The 20,088-nt window shown below is 38.2% G+C and overlaps 1 protein-coding gene across 4 annotated transcripts in view; it reads left to right on the plus strand.

Moving 5' to 3' along the window:
* The first annotated feature begins 288 nt into the window (after positions 1-288).
* Positions 289-20,088, plus strand: part of PCDH9 (protocadherin 9) — an 899,097-nt gene continuing 879,297 nt past the window's right edge. For 2 of the 4 annotated variants that reach the window (XM_045077540.1, XM_045078233.1), the window contains exons 1-2: positions 289-908; positions 2,128-5,298. In XM_045077540.1, coding sequence (XP_044933475.1) covers positions 2,263-5,298 — 3,036 coding nt within the window. In that variant the 5' untranslated portion in view covers positions 289-908; positions 2,128-2,262. The remainder of the gene's footprint in view (positions 909-2,127; positions 5,299-20,088) is intronic. The other 2 variants (XM_045077910.1, XM_045078513.1) reach the window with 1 other exon arrangement.

Raw genomic sequence — 20,088 nt, forward strand, 5'->3', positions numbered from 1 at the left:
AAGCCCTCAGCCCGGTTCGCGCGCCGTGAGAGCGGCAGCCGCGCGGGCCTGGGGAGCACCAGCGTTTCCCTCCCGGGCCGGACCCTGCTGGGCATGCTCAGTGCGCCTCCTGGAACCCGGCTCTCCCGGGGCCGGGATCAGTTCTCCGGGTTTTCGCGGCTGCCGAGGGGGCGCTGAGGAGGGGAGGCTGGGAGACAGTCAGTGCCTTGTTCCTCGCCCCCTCCCTCGCGCGGGGCTGCGGCCGCCCGCACCGCAAGATGCGGGCCAATCAGGGGCGGGGGGCGGGGCTCGGCCAGTCACGCCCTCCCTCTGGGCTTATTGAGAGTTATATCAAGAAATTCAGTTCAGAGAGGAGAGAGGAGAGGGAGAAGGAGAGAGGGGCAGAGGAGAAGGGAGAGAGCGAGAGCATGCAAGACAGGAAGGAGCGCCTCAGAGTCTCCGAAGCACGAAAGAGATAACCGATCAGGAATTTTTCGGGCAACTGTCATCCCGGAGAGCAGCCGGAGACCAACCATCACCCCAACTCTGACGTCTCCTACAAGAAGTTAGAGACTTAAGCGGTATTGACATCGGAGAGAAATGGTATGCTTGATGCTGTGGAAAATACCCCAGAGCTGAAGAAGTGCAACGGGATGTTGTGTGTGTGTGTGAAATACCAGAAGAGCCCAGACCCCGTGGGTAATAGAGACGAAATGTGGAGAGAATGACTAACGACAAATCTGTGAATTTGTTCTCTGGAGTTGCTAATTTGCCAGCCCGAAGCAACACATTTTACAAGGAGGAAACGTTTTGCTGCTTCTGATTTTCTCCCCAAACTGGTGCTACCAGATGCATGGCTTTCTATGTGTTGGAACCAATCATTCCTAACTGCAGCATACCGGGAAAGGGGAAAGGTTGAGGCAACTAACGTAAGTGTAAAGTTTCGCATGCACAATTGTAAATTTTGTGTTTAGATATGTCCTCAGTGTGGACGAGGGATGTTTGTAATTGGGTAGACGGCTGGGGCAGAGCTCACCTACTAAGCTGTATCTGCATCCCTACCTGCATCACTCTGCTGGAACTAATCGCGGGCATCAGCTACCGCTACCGTGCAGCCTAATGCAGATAAGATTAGAGCCTGGGAACTGACCAGTTCTACTCAAGTAGGTAGCTGCCTGGAGGCTTGCACCCATTTAAATTGCAGTTAGGGGAGCATCTAAGCAGAAGCCTTTTTACCTGCGTTATTGGGTTGCAGTATTTATGTGTGACAGATGTTACTAATATTATAACCAGGGATCAGGGTTAAGAAACTGCATTTTTTTTCCCCTCTGTGCTCAGTAGAAAATATTGTGCTGTTACATGGAAATGTTAGCTGCGTTTCACTTACATCTCAACACTCTCTTCCACATCTAAGATAAGGAATCCTGTTTTATACATTTTTAAAAGTTTTAGTGTGCTTCTTAATCCAAATGGGGAGAATTTGGCAATATGGAGAAATGAGAGCAAGGTCTGGGCAGGAAATTTGAAGTCTTGGTATTGTGCTTTTAGGCAATGAGGATTATGTAGTGGCCGGTGACTATTGCTTCTGATGCTGCAGCAGCATGTCCGGATGCTTGTTTCCCAGTAAGACTGGATTAGAAGGCAGCTGAAGAACTGGGAGGAAAGAAAAAGATAGTCATTTTAGATGAAAGAGATGACTCAGTGTAGCAGAGAAGAAAAACATCACATTCGACATGTGACAAAGCAATTAGCAGGAACCATAGCTAAATACTTAGTGTTTTTCACTTGCACCTAAAAAAACTAAGGGAGCTGGGTTAGAAGCCAAGAGGCGGGTAAGACAGGGGGAGGGGAAGAAGAGAACATAAGAATGCATGTTTTGAATTAACAGTGTCCTGAAAAACAGTCTGGGTGAGTACAGGTAAAAATAGCAGCTGTCCTTAATTCAAAAGTAGATGTATTTCATTTTCTCTGGGCAAACGCAACAAGCAGTGGCTATTTAGTGTTTTCATCCACAGAGTTAACTTGCAAACAGTGGCAGAGCAAACTGCCATGTTTACTAATATGCAGTGGGAAATGTGTTGTGATATTTCATGACCGTGTGTTTTTGTTTACTGAAGAATAATATTGTCTATACGATTGTGTTGACAGTGGCTGTCTCCAAATAAGCGATGAGATGTAATGCCTCCTCCAGTCCATGCACGCTTCCTCTTGCAATTCGTGCATCATTCCTCAGTGGAAACCCTTAAACCCTAAAATCCGGGAAAAGAAAATAAATACATTATCATGGACCTGAGGGATTTTTACCTGTTGGCTGCTCTGATTGCCTGTTTAAGGCTGGATTCTGCAATAGCTCAAGAACTTATTTACACTATTAGAGAGGAATTGCCTGAAAATGTGCCCATAGGAAACATACCAAAGGATCTGAACATTTCTCACATCAATGCTGCCACAGGGACCAGTGCCAGCCTTGTCTACAGACTGGTTTCTAAAGCTGGGGATGCCCCTTTGGTGAAAGTATCCAGTAGCACTGGGGAGATTTTCACAACCTCCAATAGAATAGACAGAGAAAAACTCTGTGCTGGAGCCTCTTATGCTGAGGAGAACGAGTGTTTCTTTGAACTTGAGGTAGTGATCCTCCCCAATGATTTTTTCAGGCTGATCAAAATAAAAATAATTGTCAAGGATACCAATGATAATGCCCCCATGTTTCCATCTCCTGTCATCAATATTTCCATTCCAGAAAATACTTTGATCAACAGCCGCTTTCCAATTCCATCAGCAACAGATCCTGACACAGGCTTCAATGGTGTTCAGCATTATGAATTGTTAAATGGGCAGAGTGTTTTTGGACTGGATATCGTGGAAACTCCGGAGGGAGAGAAGTGGCCACAATTGATTGTTCAGCAAAACTTGGACAGAGAACAGAAAGATACCTATGTGATGAAAATCAAAGTAGAGGATGGAGGCACTCCACAGAAATCCAGCACAGCCATACTGCAGGTCACAGTAAGTGATGTAAATGACAACAGGCCAGTGTTTAAAGAGGGTCAAGTGGAGGTGCACATTCCAGAGAACGCTCCGGTAGGCACCTCTGTAATTCAGCTCCATGCCACTGATGCAGATATAGGCAGTAATGCTGAAATACGGTACATTTTTGGTGCCCAGGTCGCCCCTGCAACCAAAAGACTCTTTGCTTTAAATAATACTACTGGGCTGATAACAGTTCAGAGGTCCTTAGATCGAGAGGAGACGGCCATTCACAAAGTGACAGTGCTGGCTAGCGATGGCAGCTCCACACCCGCTCGAGCAACGGTTACCATCAATGTCACTGATGTCAATGATAACCCTCCTAACATAGACCTCAGGTACATTATAAGTCCCATCAATGGCACAGTGTACTTATCTGAGAAAGATCCTGTCAATACAAAGATTGCCCTAATTACAGTTTCAGATAAGGACACAGATGTGAATGGCAAAGTGATCTGTTTTATTGAGAGAGAGGTCCCATTTCATTTGAAGGCGGTGTACGACAACCAATATTTGTTAGAGACCTCCTCTTTGTTGGACTATGAGGGCACCAAAGAATTCAGCTTTAAAATTGTTGCCTCTGATTCCGGGAAGCCCAGTTTAAATCAGACTGCCCTGGTAAGGGTTAAGCTTGAGGACGAAAATGACAACCCACCAATTTTCAACCAGCCTGTAATTGAGCTGTCAGTTTCTGAAAACAACCGACGTGGGTTATACTTAACAACTATTAGTGCCACAGATGAAGACAGTGGGAAAAATGCGGACATTGTTTATCAGCTTGGGCCGAATGCCTCCTTCTTTGATCTGGACCGAAAGACAGGAGTTTTGACAGCCTCCAGAGTCTTTGACAGAGAAGAACAAGAACGTTTCATTTTTACAGTAACTGCCAGGGACAATGGGACCCCTCCCCTCCAAAGCCAAGCGGCTGTGATAGTTACTGTTCTGGACGAGAATGACAATAGCCCCAAGTTTACTCATAATCATTTTCAATTTTTTGTGTCTGAGAATCTGCCAAAGTATAGTACTGTGGGGGTAATCACAGTGACAGATGCAGATGCTGGGGAGAATAAAGCTGTGACTCTTTCCATTCTAAATGACAATGATAATTTTGTGTTGGATCCCTATTCTGGAGTCATAAAGTCAAATGTCTCCTTTGATAGAGAGCAGCAGAGTTCCTACACTTTCGATGTCAAAGCCACTGACGGAGGACAACCACCCCGCTCCTCTACTGCAAAAGTCACTATCAATGTCATGGATGTCAATGACAATAGCCCAGTTGTCATTTCTCCACCTTCCAACACTTCTTTTAAGTTGGTGCCCCTCTCAGCCATTCCTGGCTCTGTGGTAGCAGAAGTTTTCGCCGTGGATATTGACACCGGGATGAACGCCGAACTCAAGTATACAATTGTGAGTGGGAACAACAAAGGCTTGTTTCGGATTGATCCAGTAACAGGTAACATTACTCTGGAAGAGAAACCAGCGCCTACTGACGTGGGCTTGCACCGTTTGGTCGTCAACATAAGTGACCTGGGATACCCAAAGTCTTTGCACACACTCGTGCTTGTTTTTCTCTACGTTAACGACACTGCTGGGAATGCGTCCTATATCTATGACTTGATTCGCAGGACTATGGAGACCCCACTGGACAGGAACATAGGGGACAGTAGCCAGCCCTATCAAAATGAGGACTATCTCACCATCATGATCGCCATTGTTGCAGGTGCCATGGTGGTCATAGTCGTGATCTTTGTCACTGTCCTGGTGCGCTGTCGCCATGCATCCAGGTTTAAAGCAGCCCAGAGGAGCAAGCAGGGTGCTGAGTGGATGTCCCCGAACCAGGAGAACAAACAAAACAAGAAAAAGAAAAGGAAGAAAAGAAAGTCTCCCAAGAGCTCTCTTTTGAACTTTGTTACAATCGAAGAGTCCAAACCCGATGATGCAGTGCACGAACCTATCAACGGGACCATAAGTCTGCCGGCTGAGCTGGAGGAGCAAAGCATAGGAAGGTTTGACTGGGGCCCGGCCCCTCCCACCACCTTCAAGCCTAACAGCCCTGACCTGGCAAAGCACTACAAATCTGCTTCTCCACAGCCTGCTTTCCATCTTAAACCAGACACTCCAGTCTCCGTGAAAAAGCATCATGTGATTCAGGAACTCCCTTTGGACAACACCTTTGTCGGGGGTTGTGACACCCTTTCCAAACGCTCTTCCACTAGTTCAGATCACTTCAGTGCCTCAGAGTGCAGTTCCCAAGGAGGCTTCAAGACAAAGGGCCCCTTACACACCAGACAGGTAAACGAGCACTTTTACTGGTCTATAAGTACTGCATACAAGTGCCCAGTCAACCAGTATTAACGTGCCAGTGTGTCTATTGTTTTGGTCTAACTTTAGCTTAGTTTGAAAGAGGGAAAAAAAACTTGACCCCTTTTCTGTTCCTCTGGGGCTCAGTCAAGAATTTTTAGAACAGCTTTGAAATTTCTGAGTTCTGAGAATTACTTAACCTCCCAGTTTCCTTCAAATGGCAAAAGATGAAAAGAGGGAACGATTCCAAAAATGTCCCAAGATAATGTTTGCTGAAGAAGAAAACCTGTCCTGATATGCCAAATTCTGCTCCTGGGGTTTCCAAATTGACTGCTTCGAGATTTTTCATATTACCTTTTGATCTAAAAAGTCACCTTCAAATCCCAAGTTTTAAATGACGTTTGAAGGTCTGACCGTAATGATTTTGGAGCTGTGGTTGCTAAAGGGGTTAATTTTTTTTTAGTCTCTAAACAAGATAGTAGATTATTAAACGTACATCAGCTGTGAAGCACATGATTGTCGATAGATTGCAACGAAGCCATATAGGAAGCCTTCTCTTTGATTTCAGATGATTTCATTGTAATATAGTAAATTGGGTATTGAATAGAAAGGTTGGCAAATTGTCCGTAATGGCCAAAGTACTCTTTCAAGGAAAAAAAAAAAAAATAGAAGGAATGCTTTCTCCCTGATATAACCAATTTATACAGAAAAGAATGAATCCATTGTAAATAGTCTCCCATCTTAGTAATGCATAAGTGATCTGTCATAACTCATTTTAAACTGTGAAATATGCCATATGAAGAGGGATTAAGAGGCTGAGAAACTCATATTTCAACCAAATCCAGAATTAGTTTTTCTTAGGTCTAATAATTCCTTGTTAATAAAGATTTAAATGCAGCACTGTCTAATTTATTTCACTGGTGCTTGTCTGTTGCCATGAAAGTTGAGTGTCAGTAATAGCCTGTAGATGGCACTAGGGTATCATGTCGCTTGTGCTGGCCAGGTGCCAATCCCGCAGTAGCAAGAACGGGGGGAGGGAAGGATCAAGCTGGTGCTACAGCCAAAGATACCTTTTATTTAATGATAGTTGCTCTGGAGCAGCTAGCATTTAAATTCATTTGCTTGCTCTTTTGCGATCAGCTCTCACCACACCAACTTTCTAGGATTTCGTAATCCAAGTGCTATCCTTGTTGGTATGGAGTCCACCCATGGCGATGGTCCATCTGAGTTTGTTGAAAATAAAGGACATACAGATTTCAGAAAATTCAGGAAAACAAAATAAATTTGCAGGATAGTATTGACAGTTGTTGCCTAGTGTTTGAAAACTCAAGAGTTTTTCCTTTGTTATGTATGTGGGGCTGGGGTGAGATAGAATGTTTTAGTGAAACTCTAGTTTCCTCTTACACTCTAGTGTTTATTGTTCTGGAATGACTTTAAGGCTTGGTAGTAATAAGATACTTACGAAAACAGTTTTGTCAATGAATCACATAGATATTTCCAGAACAGTAAGCATAATGCCTATGGATTATTATTCAACTATAATCTCCACTTTTTAAAATGGAAGATTAGATACCTAGAGCATTTTAAAAGTCCACATACTTGGAGCTTACATGCACGGAAAGAAAGGAATTAAAATAAGTCCATATAGAAATTTTAGAGGAGAATATGAAGTTTTTCGAAAGAAGTTCAAGTTGGAAGGACGTATTTTTATGTTAACTCCCTCATCTTTTTAAGAGAAGTTGGTGTTGTAAAATTTAGAAAATTTCAGAGCTTAGTAAAGTAAACTTATAGAAGTTGGTAAATAGTTAATCATGTAATTTATGAAGCTAAATATGAAGTTTCTATTAAAAGAAAATGGCTCTTCTAAAATTTACTTTTTAATGTGAAGGTCACTCACAATATACTGAGATTTTATGATTTGCATAATATCTTGAAAAAAGCTAACATGATGGAAACTTTTCACGTAAATTCTGAAATTTGTTTTCCAAAGGAAGAGACTGACATTCTTCCAACATCATCTTTCTTTTGATGCAAACGTGGTGTGTATTAGCATTGACGTACAGGCCCACTTTTTCTGACTTTTCTGCAAGAGTTGAAACTATATGTAGTACAGAGACATAAATGTTAAGTGCATTTCAGTGAATTATGGAAAAGATACTTTGTTGAGGCTTAGTCATAAGAATATTTGTATGACGTAATCTTTAAAATAGGATGCTGACTAATTCTCTAACTGGAACTAAAGTGCATTTTAGACATTCCTTGAGACCATGTGTCTCTGTAGGCATTTTGATGTTCAGACATAGCTATAATTCACGATTATGATAAAGAGCTATTGAAATGGCTTTGCTTTTTACCTTTTAGAAGTTTTCATGCTGAGAAGGAAAAATTGCAGTGTTGGACAAAAGGAATATTGGAAGTAGGGAGAAGTGATGGTGATAACACGATGCATAATTTTAGTATAAAAGAGGCATATTTTCTATGAATGAAGAACACAAATTATACACTATCCGTTAGTTTTCCTTTTTTAACTGAACCACATGAGTGTTATCTGAAGATGTTCTAGTTAAGCTAAAATAAAAATTCTTTTTTTAGCTCCTCACTTCAACTGGTGGCTTTTATATAAAATGTGCTCCTGAAGCTACACGATTTTGAAAAAGTAGGGTTTATGACAACAAAAGCCTTCAAAGGAATTTATAAACAGTTGAGTGGGCACAGATTGCTGTTAACAGGAATAATTTTTCACTTAATGGTGCTAGGTGATGTGTGAGTAAAATCCAAGACTCTTGAGTAAAGGGTTACCGAATTTAATATTACTAATTTGTATCATCCATACAATGAAAACATAATGTCTGACTCTTGTACCATGAGTTTGCTTAGAGTGCATTGGTTCGTACTTTGTCTCCTGTTCCCCTGCTGTTTTGCCTTGTGTGACCCTGCAGCGAACATTGGAAACCAGATTCCTCATCCCCTCTCTTTCACTGAGCTTTCATTTTCTTCAAATATACCAAATCGGCCACTGGATTTTCCATGAAATAGTTCACATGAATCTTTGGAAGTATCCTTAGCACTCACAAATTGAGTGCAATGTCCCTTTAAAAAAAAAAAAAAAAAGCAAGGTCATGTCTTGATATTTATTCACAAAGAAGCAGAGTTCACTGTTACAGGGTTAAGAGGATGACAACATAATCAATTCCAGTAGCACTTTAAGGGATAAAGCTCATTGGTGTATTTTTCTAAAAGGAAAATATATTCTTCGTGGGATTATTATTTTTATAATGTGTGATGTTAAGTTTTCAAATTTTAGGGTGTCTCAGAATCTCCTGGAGCGTTTCTTAAAACGTGGGTTATCGGAGCCCTCTCCCAGAGGTTCTGTGTCAGTGCCATTGGGTTGGCCCCAGTGGCACTGAAAATTTACATTGCTGACGAGATATCCAGCCATGTTGGTGCTGCTAGTCCAGGGACCATACTTTGAGAACCACTGCCTCAGCATGTTGGAATCAGACACGTCAGCTCCTTTCCCTTTCAGATGATCATTTCCAGAGTACCTGCTTGTACACAGCCTCGCTCTCAGTCCGCTTATTGACAGCCGGTTTATTGTAGCTGGAGGGGCTTTACAGTAAGCTGTTTATTGCTATTTCCCAACCCGGTTGACAGCATTCGGGGAATTAATTTTCTTGGCCCCAGTGTGCTTTTTGTGGGGGGGAATGAAAATGTTTTTAGTATTTTTTTTTTTAAGTGACCTATTTACATTTGACAACTTCTTCTAGCAATAAAACAATCTGTGAGAGTTGTAGTAGAGTTTGGTTCTGGGTAAGCAGTCATGTTTAATTTTCTAAATGAAATGCTTATTTTAGAGCTTAAACATCCTGACTTCAACTGTGCATAATTGGGAGTACTGGCTCGTATATACATTTGGGTATATATTGAAGAAATTATACATTGGGAATGTGTATGCATGCTATACTCTAGTGTATACATGTACTTGGACTGTGTAAAGGGAGTTGTTGCTCTTCCCAATCATTTAGAGATACTATACTACATTTAGGATTACTTTTCATTTTTGAGGAATCCCCCAGCAGCCACTAAAATGCTATGTCCTGTAAAATGCGTGAGGCAGTCATAGAATTGCTCTTGAGGAGCATGAAAAAAATGCAATTGAGAGTGAAGGAAGCAAATCTTAACTAATGTAAAGTTAGGAAAAACTTTAAGATACTTTACTAAGTTTTGCAGAATATTATTGTCCGTTGAACCTGAGAGGCACATGGAGAAAAATTGCTCTCCCAAGTGCAAGGGTTTTTTTAAAGCATTGTCAATTGTGATTTTTATTTCTACTCCTTCCCTTTGGCTAACTAAGTGCCCTATGACCGTGAAATCAGTATGAGGCAAAGGATACCTGGAGCCCTTGGATTGACTTGGGAATTTGAAGTGAGGATGGGCCATCTATTCAAACTAGTTATCTTTCCTCTTGGCTTTGTGAGACAAATACTTGATTTTTTTTTTTCAACTTGACACAGCCAAACTATGAATTTCAAGGTGCATTTTAGTATTCATTGCTAATAACCTTAAGGAGAATAAAAATAAAAGTTGCCACTATATTAAGCATAGATGCGTCCTCTGATTACTGAATATGTGTTAACACAGAGAATATAATTTCTGTAGTTAAAATACTATCTCCTAAATATTGCAATTATTTCTATATATAGAAACACTCTAAACTGATGTTCCCTTAGTTTCAGATGAGTCATCCTTATAGTGTCACGGAACATCATTAAAATTACCTTGCAAGTATTGTACTTGTGATAATGTGTTATATTTTTATGATATATGTATAGTCTTATTAAATATTTCAAGCTATAATGCATCTTCTCATAATAGCACAAATTAAAATATATGTGAAATAGTAAGAGAGAATTTAGATTTAACAAAAAACCTCAAACCTAAAATCACATCTCCTCATAAATAATTGTGAATTAGTTTCATTCTTGAACTTTCATTTTTCATGTTAACACACACGAGATGTGTGTAAACTGTGCCCCAAATATTAGAAATGGCCTCTTATTGAACTATTTTTCATATTACATTATCTTATCTGACAGTACTGAGGTATGAAAGTGAGACCTGTAAATTATTTTTTCAGAAGCTCTATTTCCCCAGTTTTACTTTGTTATTTAGGTTTTTTGATTTCCAATTGTTTGTTGCTTGGGTGGGAATGCAGAAGTCCCCCAGATGCTAAAAACTGCAGTGTTTGTGTTGGGCTAGCTGTCCCAGATTGAGCGTCTATAGGATCCAGGGCCATGTCAACTGTACTGCCCTTGTTTAGTACTTCCTCAGTTTGACTCTATCAGAGTTGAACTCTTAGTTTATGCATTGTTACAGACCAAAACAAAACTGAGTTTTGTGGATTATTTACCACTTTCATTTAAAAATCCCTGCAGTAAATATTCTATGAATTTAGGGTGGTTTTTCTTGATGGAGATCCTTTATTCAAACTAGTCTGTCGCTAATATCAACCAATCAATTACTATCTTACATGGTCAACATAACTGGGAACTAAGAATTATTTAACATAGATTTTAAAATTTTGGCTTTCTTGATGGTTGACTTTATGGTTAATATATTTTCCAGAATTTCACATACCAGGGCCCTAAATTTGCCATTTTAGTTTTGTTTTGTTTTGTAGTCACAGGTCAGATGTTAGTGAGAATTTAGGACTGCAAGTCAATGAGATTACTCTGAAGTTTTCAGTATCTCGAGGCATAGGAGTTCAATAGCCAATGTTGCTAAGGTGATACATCTTTTGTAAAAGTTAGGACCTCCCAAATCTGCATTGGATCAAAAAGGAAAATCCAAATCTAGAAAGAAGATCTCTCATGTAAAGACTTTGCTGTTTGAAATTTCATCGGTTATTTCAGATAGCTGTTCAATCTGTCAAACATTTCATTTGGAAAGGAACACATGCTTTTTACCTTTGTTTGATACAAACCTATTGGGCTGTCAGTCATCGGAAACATAGAACAAGAAAGACATATTACTATGATTGACATTTTGGTTTTGATTTATATTCTTTTTCCCGAAGACAAGATTGATTAAAATGGAAATTCCTAAGTAAAACAACTACCCTTTCTTAACGGTAAAGAGTGATGGCAGGAACAGGCTGGGAAAACAACCCATATTTAATCTCTCACTCACATGTTTGTCCTCTACACAGTTTGTATTCTATAGTCAAGAGCGGTGACAGAATCAGTAGAACGTTCCGAGCCATAATATGACTTTAAGGCATTCAGAACTTGAAGTCGCTCATTAGGGATGTGTTTTTACATAGTTATCCATTATTTAAATGGCATGTGAAAATATTTCCCCTGATCTTTAAAAGTCTGATTGATTATAGCGCCATCAGCCCTTATCACATTTAAAATGAGGGAGTTGGGACCACCTGGACAGCTGTGGGTAGTGGAGTTAAAAGCACCATCTTTGAGGCATACTTGATTAATTCTTCCTGGTCACTTCATGCTCATTATTCTGGAATTCCTTGAGAAAACAAGTGAAATTAACAACTTTTCTTAGAAGGAGCCCCCTACAGCCTCACCACTCATTACTTTATATAGATTCTTAAACTGTATGCGCTGCAGGGAGATGGAAATTTGGTCAATTTTACCATGCTTGTATTATATCTTATATTTTAACATTCTTCCATTGCGTGTCTTTCTATCTGACCATCTCTGCCTCTTAGTATTACACTGCTTGCGAATATCCAGTCTCTGGCCTTTTTCAGTCTGTTAGCAGTTGATTAAGAAATACTCTAATCCCTTCCAGGATATTGAGAAACTAATGGATTGCAGAGTATTTGGATCTTTAAGCTTCAATTGTAAATGGTATGAAGAATTGTCATTGAGCTGATATTTGCATATATCTCTCCCAGTGCTAGTTACTTTGCCTCCTTTTTTCCTCCTAATCTTCAGCTTTCATTCTAAGAATATTTATTTTGGTCGGAAATAAGCATGCCAGTGATAGAAATTTGGGATTCACCTCCAAATGAATGCCATCACAGACAGGGAAGTTCTGGCACATTTTGCATAGATCTGTATGAACACAGTGAACCCTTCATAAGCTCTTAGATTGCAGGAAATCAGTGCTGAAAATTAAGTGGGGTTTTAAAGATTTGCAGAGTAGAGAGCTTTGTATAATGCTGGTATTGCAGGTGCCTATTAAATATGAAGTAAAGGCTTTGTAATACAACTAGCTAACACATTTCCCTCCACATGAGAGTGATTTATTGCCCAGAGAATTAGTCTTGCCTATTTTTCTCCCCAAATGCAGAAACATTGGAAGTGTCTGAAAGAATTAAGATCCCAAATGTATGCTTTAGAATAGACAGATTTGTTTTCTGATGAATCTAAGTGATTCCAAGTGGACAGTGCAGGCCTGCTCACGCTTACCTGTGGGACCTCCAGTGACCGTGATCTGGCTTGCAACTCTGCCTGAGAAGAAACTCTCAATCCTGTGTGTAGATTTCTCCTCTAAACGCAAATCATATTAAAGCCCTAGGTATCTATGCAACTGTAGCATTACCATAATGAAGAGGGCTGGCTACTAAGTGAGTGCTTTGATCCTCATAGGAATTGATATTGAAACATTTCTCAAGCTGTATTTTTAGAATTCGACTTTGTTCCATTTGTAAATAGTGTGTATTTGTAGCACAGCCTCTCATTCCAGACATATGTGCATTTCAATGTCTTTACCTTCATGACAGTGTTCAGTAAAATGCCTTGCAGTTCTTTAATACTTAATGTCTTTGGCCCTGTTAGATATAAATCAGTGGAAATAGCCATGCATATTTTTCAAAGACTTTACAAATCCTATATTTTTGCCTACTAGAAAGAGCACATAATCCATGCACAGTCCACTAGGTACAGTGGACTTGCTGAGAATCATCATAGATGATTGATTTTTAAAACAAAACAGTTTTGGTGCAAGACAATAGCAACCGCAATTCAGCAAATGAGGTTTTCTTTCCTCATTAAACAAACCTCAATATGGAGAAGAATGGAAACACAGAAGGATGTATAAAATGAAACCATATCTTTTATAGGAAGAAAATGTCTTCTGCTGACAGTAGTTCCATAGTAGATCTTTTCTTTGGGGGGAAAAAAAAATACTGGTGCTTTTTTGGATTCGTAAGATGCAACCAATCTGTGCCTCTGTGTGATAGCAGCTGCATGCTGAGGGCTTTCAAATACCCAGCTACATAGGATTCTGCAGGAAACTTTGTGTAGAAGGTGCAAGTGACAAACGGAGACAAAATGGAGTGAGTTCTGAGTTGTGAGTTGATGCCCTCCTGTGTCATATATTCATGTCATTGAACCAATTTTCACATTGAGAGCCTAGAATCACAATAGCCTTCCTTCTGTTTGTCAGCTGTGAACACACCTGCACTGGCGACTTTTCTTTGCTCCGTTTCTTGTCATTCACTAGGTGGATTATATTCACTTACGTTACTTGATATACATCTGTTTTCTTAAGTTTCTAGATAGATTTTAAAATGACGCAAAACTATTTCTGCCTATCTATTCTGCATGTCTGTATATTTTGCTCAAGAACATCCATAAAATATCAACACACCCACCATGTGTCTTTTCTTCCTAGAAATAGAAAATCTCTATAGTTTTCCTTTGCAATTTTCTAAATCGAGCTTTTCTTACTGATAACTGTTTTCAAGGTGAAGAAATGATGTTAAGTTTAACTGTATGGATTAATGTTTTCATGTATCCCCAATCTTCAAATTTCCAACACAAAAAAGATGTTAGAATTTTTATAAAAATAAATCCTCTTTTTGCTGCAGAATTGAAATGAGTATCAAAATTACATTAAGTTGTAGTAAAAACAGACACAGTCTTTAGGATATTTTAGTTTGACATGAGCTCATTCTTGGTCTTGACAGCAAAATCTTCTGCCAAGCACTGATGGCAAAATATGTTGAATTCATTGATTGATTTTTAAACATGGTAATAATTAAGCAAAATCATTTTGACACCTCAAGTCTCTGTTTTAGACAATTAAATTCTGCTTTCGCTAAGGTTATTGACTTCTGGATGATACTGGAAGCAACACTCCTTGGGGTTTAAACTATTCCTGTAGGACCATCTGCTATTGGCAAGGCTCTGCATCCTCTCCAGCCAATGCAGTATCAACCCCAGGCACAGATTCAGGATTGTTCAAAACACGGTCCTGGTTCCTCACAGTCCTTCAGTCCCAAGTGGTAACTCAGTTAAGTCAAATACTGGTATATTGTAATTTAAGGCTAAGAATTAAGGTGACTGTAAGAAAGTTCCCTAAAGTAAGAGATTGTGTATTTCCAAGATCAAATCTACAACAATTCCTAGGAATGAACTTAGTAGGCATTCAGTAAATGTTGACCGAACTGGAGAGATAAGTTGATATTGGAATCATACTTTATATATGTATAATAGTTCCGTTGATTGAGTTCCCATAACCATATAAAGAAGATATTCCATTCTTAGTCAGCTAATGTAGAAACTGAGATTCAGAAAATATGTTTTGTTCTGTTTTTTTCAAGTCACATGGCTAAAGCCAGTGGCTTTTATTTCCAGTCTATAACCTACTTTTACACTGGTATTTCTTCCTTATGTGTGGTCTACTTTTATTTGTAAAACCCTATTTTTAGGCTATATATAAGTTTGGAGCATTTTCCTCATTAGGGACATATTTTTGTTGGAAAGGATTGCAACCCATTTATATATTAAAATATATTACAAGGCAACTCAGTGCACCCAAAATTATTTTTCACAAGTTACCTCCCAGTAAGCTAACTTTAGATTGCATTAAAATGTGGTAAGCATATGACACACCAGAGTTCATCTGTACCCACTGTTGCTGTGACAGAGGCAAAAGTGAATACAGTACCTATGAAGAGAGTGAATGTTTTGTTTCAGCTACCATCCATATTTTACTCTACAACATCTGCGGTCTGATGACAAAAGCTCTAATTAAAGAATTGTTTGTGGCTGAGGGGGGTCACCATGCTCTCCAATCTAAGAAATTATGTTCTCTCTGGCGCCCCTCCTTTCACATTTCTGGAGGTCTAACTTCACCATCCTATAGATGAACTAGTATGGACTGTCTTAGACTCTGCATCTTACCATTTTGATTTTTTATAGTTAACACCTTTGTATCATTTATCAGTGTCTCGACTCAGTGGTTCCTGCATGTAGATCAGAGAGAAGCAGAAAATTAGAAAACTGCCAAACTCTGATTCTCATGGACATAAAATACTCTCCTGTCATATAATCAGATATCTCTGCTTTTCCTCTTCTCCCTAATTTCTTCCATACCTCTATGTCTGCCCATCAAATACCTTTTTTTTTAAAATTGGGATATAATGGGAAAAGAAAGGAGGAACTAAATAAACAGGATCAGATTTCTTTTTTTTTTTTTTTTTTTTTTTTTTTAAGATTTTGTTTGCGAGAGAGAGAGAGAGAGAGAGAGAGAGAAAACACTCGAGTGGGGGAGGGGCAGAGGGAGAAAGAGTCTGAGGCAGACTCGAGACTGAGTGGGGAGCCCGACACGGGGCTGGATTCCACCACTGTGAGAACATGACTGGAGCCAAAATCAAGAGTTAGACACCTAATGACTGAGCCACCCAGGTGCCCCAGATTCTTTTTACTCTAAGCCTCCTCATCAAAAAATTTTACTTAAACCTTTAAATACTTGGATTATTGAGTAACTCTAAACATAGTGGTCAATACATTTACTTGGTTACTAGCTTGATAAGCACAGGTGTTTTAGAGGTTAAAAAAAAGTTTTTACATTAAAGTTCCCTTAATAGACTTTTGAGTCAAACCAGACATCACCCTAGAATCACATATGAATTCTATAAAAAGAAGGAAAATAATAATTGAGTAGTGACTAGAGCAGTGTCTAGCTACTATATTAATTTTAGAAAGATAAATTTGGTATCTTAAAAGAACTCACAGAATAGTTTCTCAAGACTCAAATGGGCCTTCGAGACTCTTTGGCCTATTTAATTCTTTTTCCAAGTGAAAAAAAAAAAAAGGAGACCCAAGAAATAATTTGATATTTGGAGTATGAAAAATGACTCCATGAACTGCTACTAGAACTGTGACATTGGGCACGTCATTTAAATGTACCTGTCCTAGCTTTCCTTGTCTGTAAAATGAATGTAATCATGCCCAGTCCATAATGTTATCATGAAATGGAGACATGGGCCTCTGTAAATGTCGTCCCCATGGTGGGCAGACACTCAAAAACAAAACAAAAAAACCCCAAACAAAACCTACCTGCCCTTCTCTTTGTTCCGTCCAAGGACGCTGGCTTGCCTCTGACAGAGATGCCGATGTCACTTAATGCATGTTCTCTGAGTTTTGCTCCTGGTGGTTTTTTCGAATCTGAGTTTTATATCTTTTCAATAAGAACTTATCTCTGTTAATCTGCTTTTCGTCTAAAACTTTTTTTTTTTTTTTTTGGTTGCTTAAGATTTCTGAAAAGTTGACCTTGAAACAACATCAGAATAGTGCCGACAGGATCTTATGCTTTCTTTTGATGTTAGTCCCTATTGTTTCACATTTATATAATTGCTTCATCTCTCATTTTGAGTGTTTTACCATTTTCATTCACATGTTGTATTTAAAATTATTCTGCTTTTAGCATTTGCTATTAATTTACTTCCCTGTTGATTACCCATAGGAACTCCACCCGTCTGGGGATTTTCACCTTATACATCACTCCTATTACAAAACAACATATAAGAGAGTGAATCTGTTTCACAGTCAGTACTTAACACAGCTGGAGCCATTTGAAACCTGCTGGTTTTTGCTTCCAATTATTCCATAGACTAGAAAGCATCTCTGTTGAAGTAATGACATCCATGGTGTAATCAAACTAGTTAAAATGCCTTGGAGTGTATGGATCATATTTCTGGGATTCATCCTATGTAAGTCAGAAGCATAATAACCAATAGGTTTTTTTTTCTATCTTTCTCATTTTAAAGTAATATACATTCACTTATTAGTACGTTTTTAATATATGAATATGCAAGTCTATAATGTTTGACTATGTGGATGACATAGTAACATAAATGGGATCCAACAAATAAAAATATAACACAATATGATAGTGTTTCTTAATATCCTTTTCTTAATATCCTGAGGTCAAAATCATTGCCTTATGTTAGATTAGCTGAAGTCATCAAGATAAAGTTATTGATTTGGATTTGGAACAAAATGTAGTGGGGATTTGTTACTAATTCAATTAACTTTATCAACCAAATAAGTAGATTTGGCCAATTTTTAGTTGGCTTCCTTGTGACTTGGATTGTAGAAATTAATTTTTTTTTTTTTTTTAATTTGAGAGAGAGAGAGCTCGAGAAGAGGAAGGGTCAAGGGAGAAGCAGACTCCCCACAGAGCAGGGAGCCTGATGCAGGACTCCAGGACTCCTGGGACTCCAGGATCTTGATCCAAGCCAAAGGCAGTCGCCTAACCAACTGAGCCAGCCAGGAGCCCCAGAAATTAAAATTTTAACTTCTTATTCACCATTCCTACCTTCTCAGTATGATAAAATTGTTTTTGTATTGGCATTTGGGTTTAGTTCTAATTTTATATATAGACAGTTGCTAAGTAAGAAAAAAGGATTTTAGAACAAAAACAATATGAAAACTTATTCCTTGTGCTCAGAAAATTTGAATCAAACAAATACAACATGGCACATTGGCATGATTTCCTTTTAGACTACTGCTTGTTTTGTGCTAAGATGCCCTATCTTACAGTAGTGGGACATGAGCAGAACAGTGACAGACATAGATTACCTTGAGTTATCAGACTTCATGGAGTTGTAAGGATTATAGCATGACATTTAGTAGCTGTTCAATGAATTTTGCTTAATTCCATCCCAAGGGCAAACATGCAGATAATCAGACAAAACGAAGATGTTAAATATAACATCTTAAATGCCAAGAATCAGGCTTTAAGTATTTAGATGTGTGTGTGTGTTTTTTTTTAAGATTTGTTGTTTTTTATAAAAAAAAAATGTAGTCTTCTCATGGCATCAATCACAAGTAAATGTCCACTATATATTGCCAAATGTAAGTTAAGATGACCACCATTTTTTGTTGTCCATTTCAATGAAAACTTCTGTTAACTCTTAGGGAAGTGATTGTGCATCCCAGGAAGTATATGTAAATTACAGTTCAGATAATGACCGAACACTTATTTTATGAAGATAATTATATTTCTTATACTGCAATTCTCATAATTTTCCTTCTATAAACAGGGTCCACTTGATTTTCTGCCCTAGAAATGTGAAGGATCTTTACTACTTGTTGAATTCTTATTTGGCTGTAAACCTGACAACTAGACAATATCCATCCTTATCACTAGACTGCTAAACCATGTTACATTTTCCTTAGTGGATACTAAAACTTATTTCAGAATTATATCCCGTAGTTTTAAATGTTTATTCTTTTCTGAGAATAATTTTTATCTTTTAAAAAATACATAACTATGATTTTTTTCTGCCAAAGACCTGTAATATGATCTACTGATATATCATCTACCTATATATGTTATATAGATGTGTTAATCTTTATTTTTTAGGGATTTGGTTATTTAGTAGACATCTATTGAGTAACTGCAGTGATCCAGAAACAGTGTTAGACTGTGGGATTTTTAAAAAAATAAGACACTTGTATTTGCTCTAAAAGATTCCACTGGGTTTTAAACACAATACTTTTTTTCTTGGAATTCCCTTACTTAGAATATGAGTTCTCTCTGTCTCAAATTGATGTCATCATTTCCCTGAAATATATTTTTGAAGCCTTTTTTTTAACTAGAGCTGGAGACTTGATCTTTCAGTAGGGTAATAAAATTCCAAGATCTATTACTCTAATTATAAGAATGCCACACTTAAATTTATCCTTTGGTTAATTTAGAGGGAAATACACTTTTTCATCCTTACAATCACACTTCTTCTACAGGCAAAGGTGTTAATAAAATATAGTTGCAAGAAAACTTCATTTCTGTAACTGTGAGATTAACATATTTGCTATATTAAAAATCATTTTAAAAACATGGCACACATTGATAATATTGAATAATAACCTGAGTTGAAGAAGACAGTGTTCTCTACAAATGGAGTTCCACTTATGCATGGATCCCTTCTCAAAGGGACATTTTGAATCATGGTATTCTGCAAAACAGGCTTCACCCTTTGAAAAGACATAAGCTTAAATGGAACATAGATGTTAAACTCTGGCTAGAATAAATGTTTGGCTTAATTGGCTTTTACCTCCAGATGGTTATGAGTTGGGCGAGTCCATTTTCTTATGAATATTTATCACAGTATTTCAAGGAATGGATGCAATGAAGTAATGTTGAAAAATAGAGACCTGTATTGTATATTTTTTTTTCTTAAATTGAGAAACATTCATATCCTGAAAATTTGGTTTCCTTTAATCACAGAAGAAAATGTCATAAGGGAGCTTTACATTTCAGGCAAGAGAGACTATGGTATTTTTTTTAACTTTAATCATTTCTAAAACACTAATTTACATATGGATGATGTTTATATGAGCAGGTCATTTCAAAATTTTAACACAGTATTCAAAGAGAATTTTTTAAAATAATGCATTTAATGCCTCACCTGTACTTTTCTTGTGCAGACATTTTTTAAGATAAATTTTTACTGCCAGAAAATGTACTATTTTAATTGCAGTTAGGCTTCAGTGATAACCATCAAGCTGGTGCCTAACT

The sequence above is a fragment of the Mustela putorius genome, unplaced genomic scaffold, assembly GCF_011764305.1.
Source record: "Mustela putorius furo isolate JIRA1106 unplaced genomic scaffold, ASM1176430v1.1 tig00000031_pilon_pilon_pilon, whole genome shotgun sequence".
Taxonomy (NCBI): domain Eukaryota; kingdom Metazoa; phylum Chordata; class Mammalia; order Carnivora; family Mustelidae; genus Mustela; species Mustela putorius.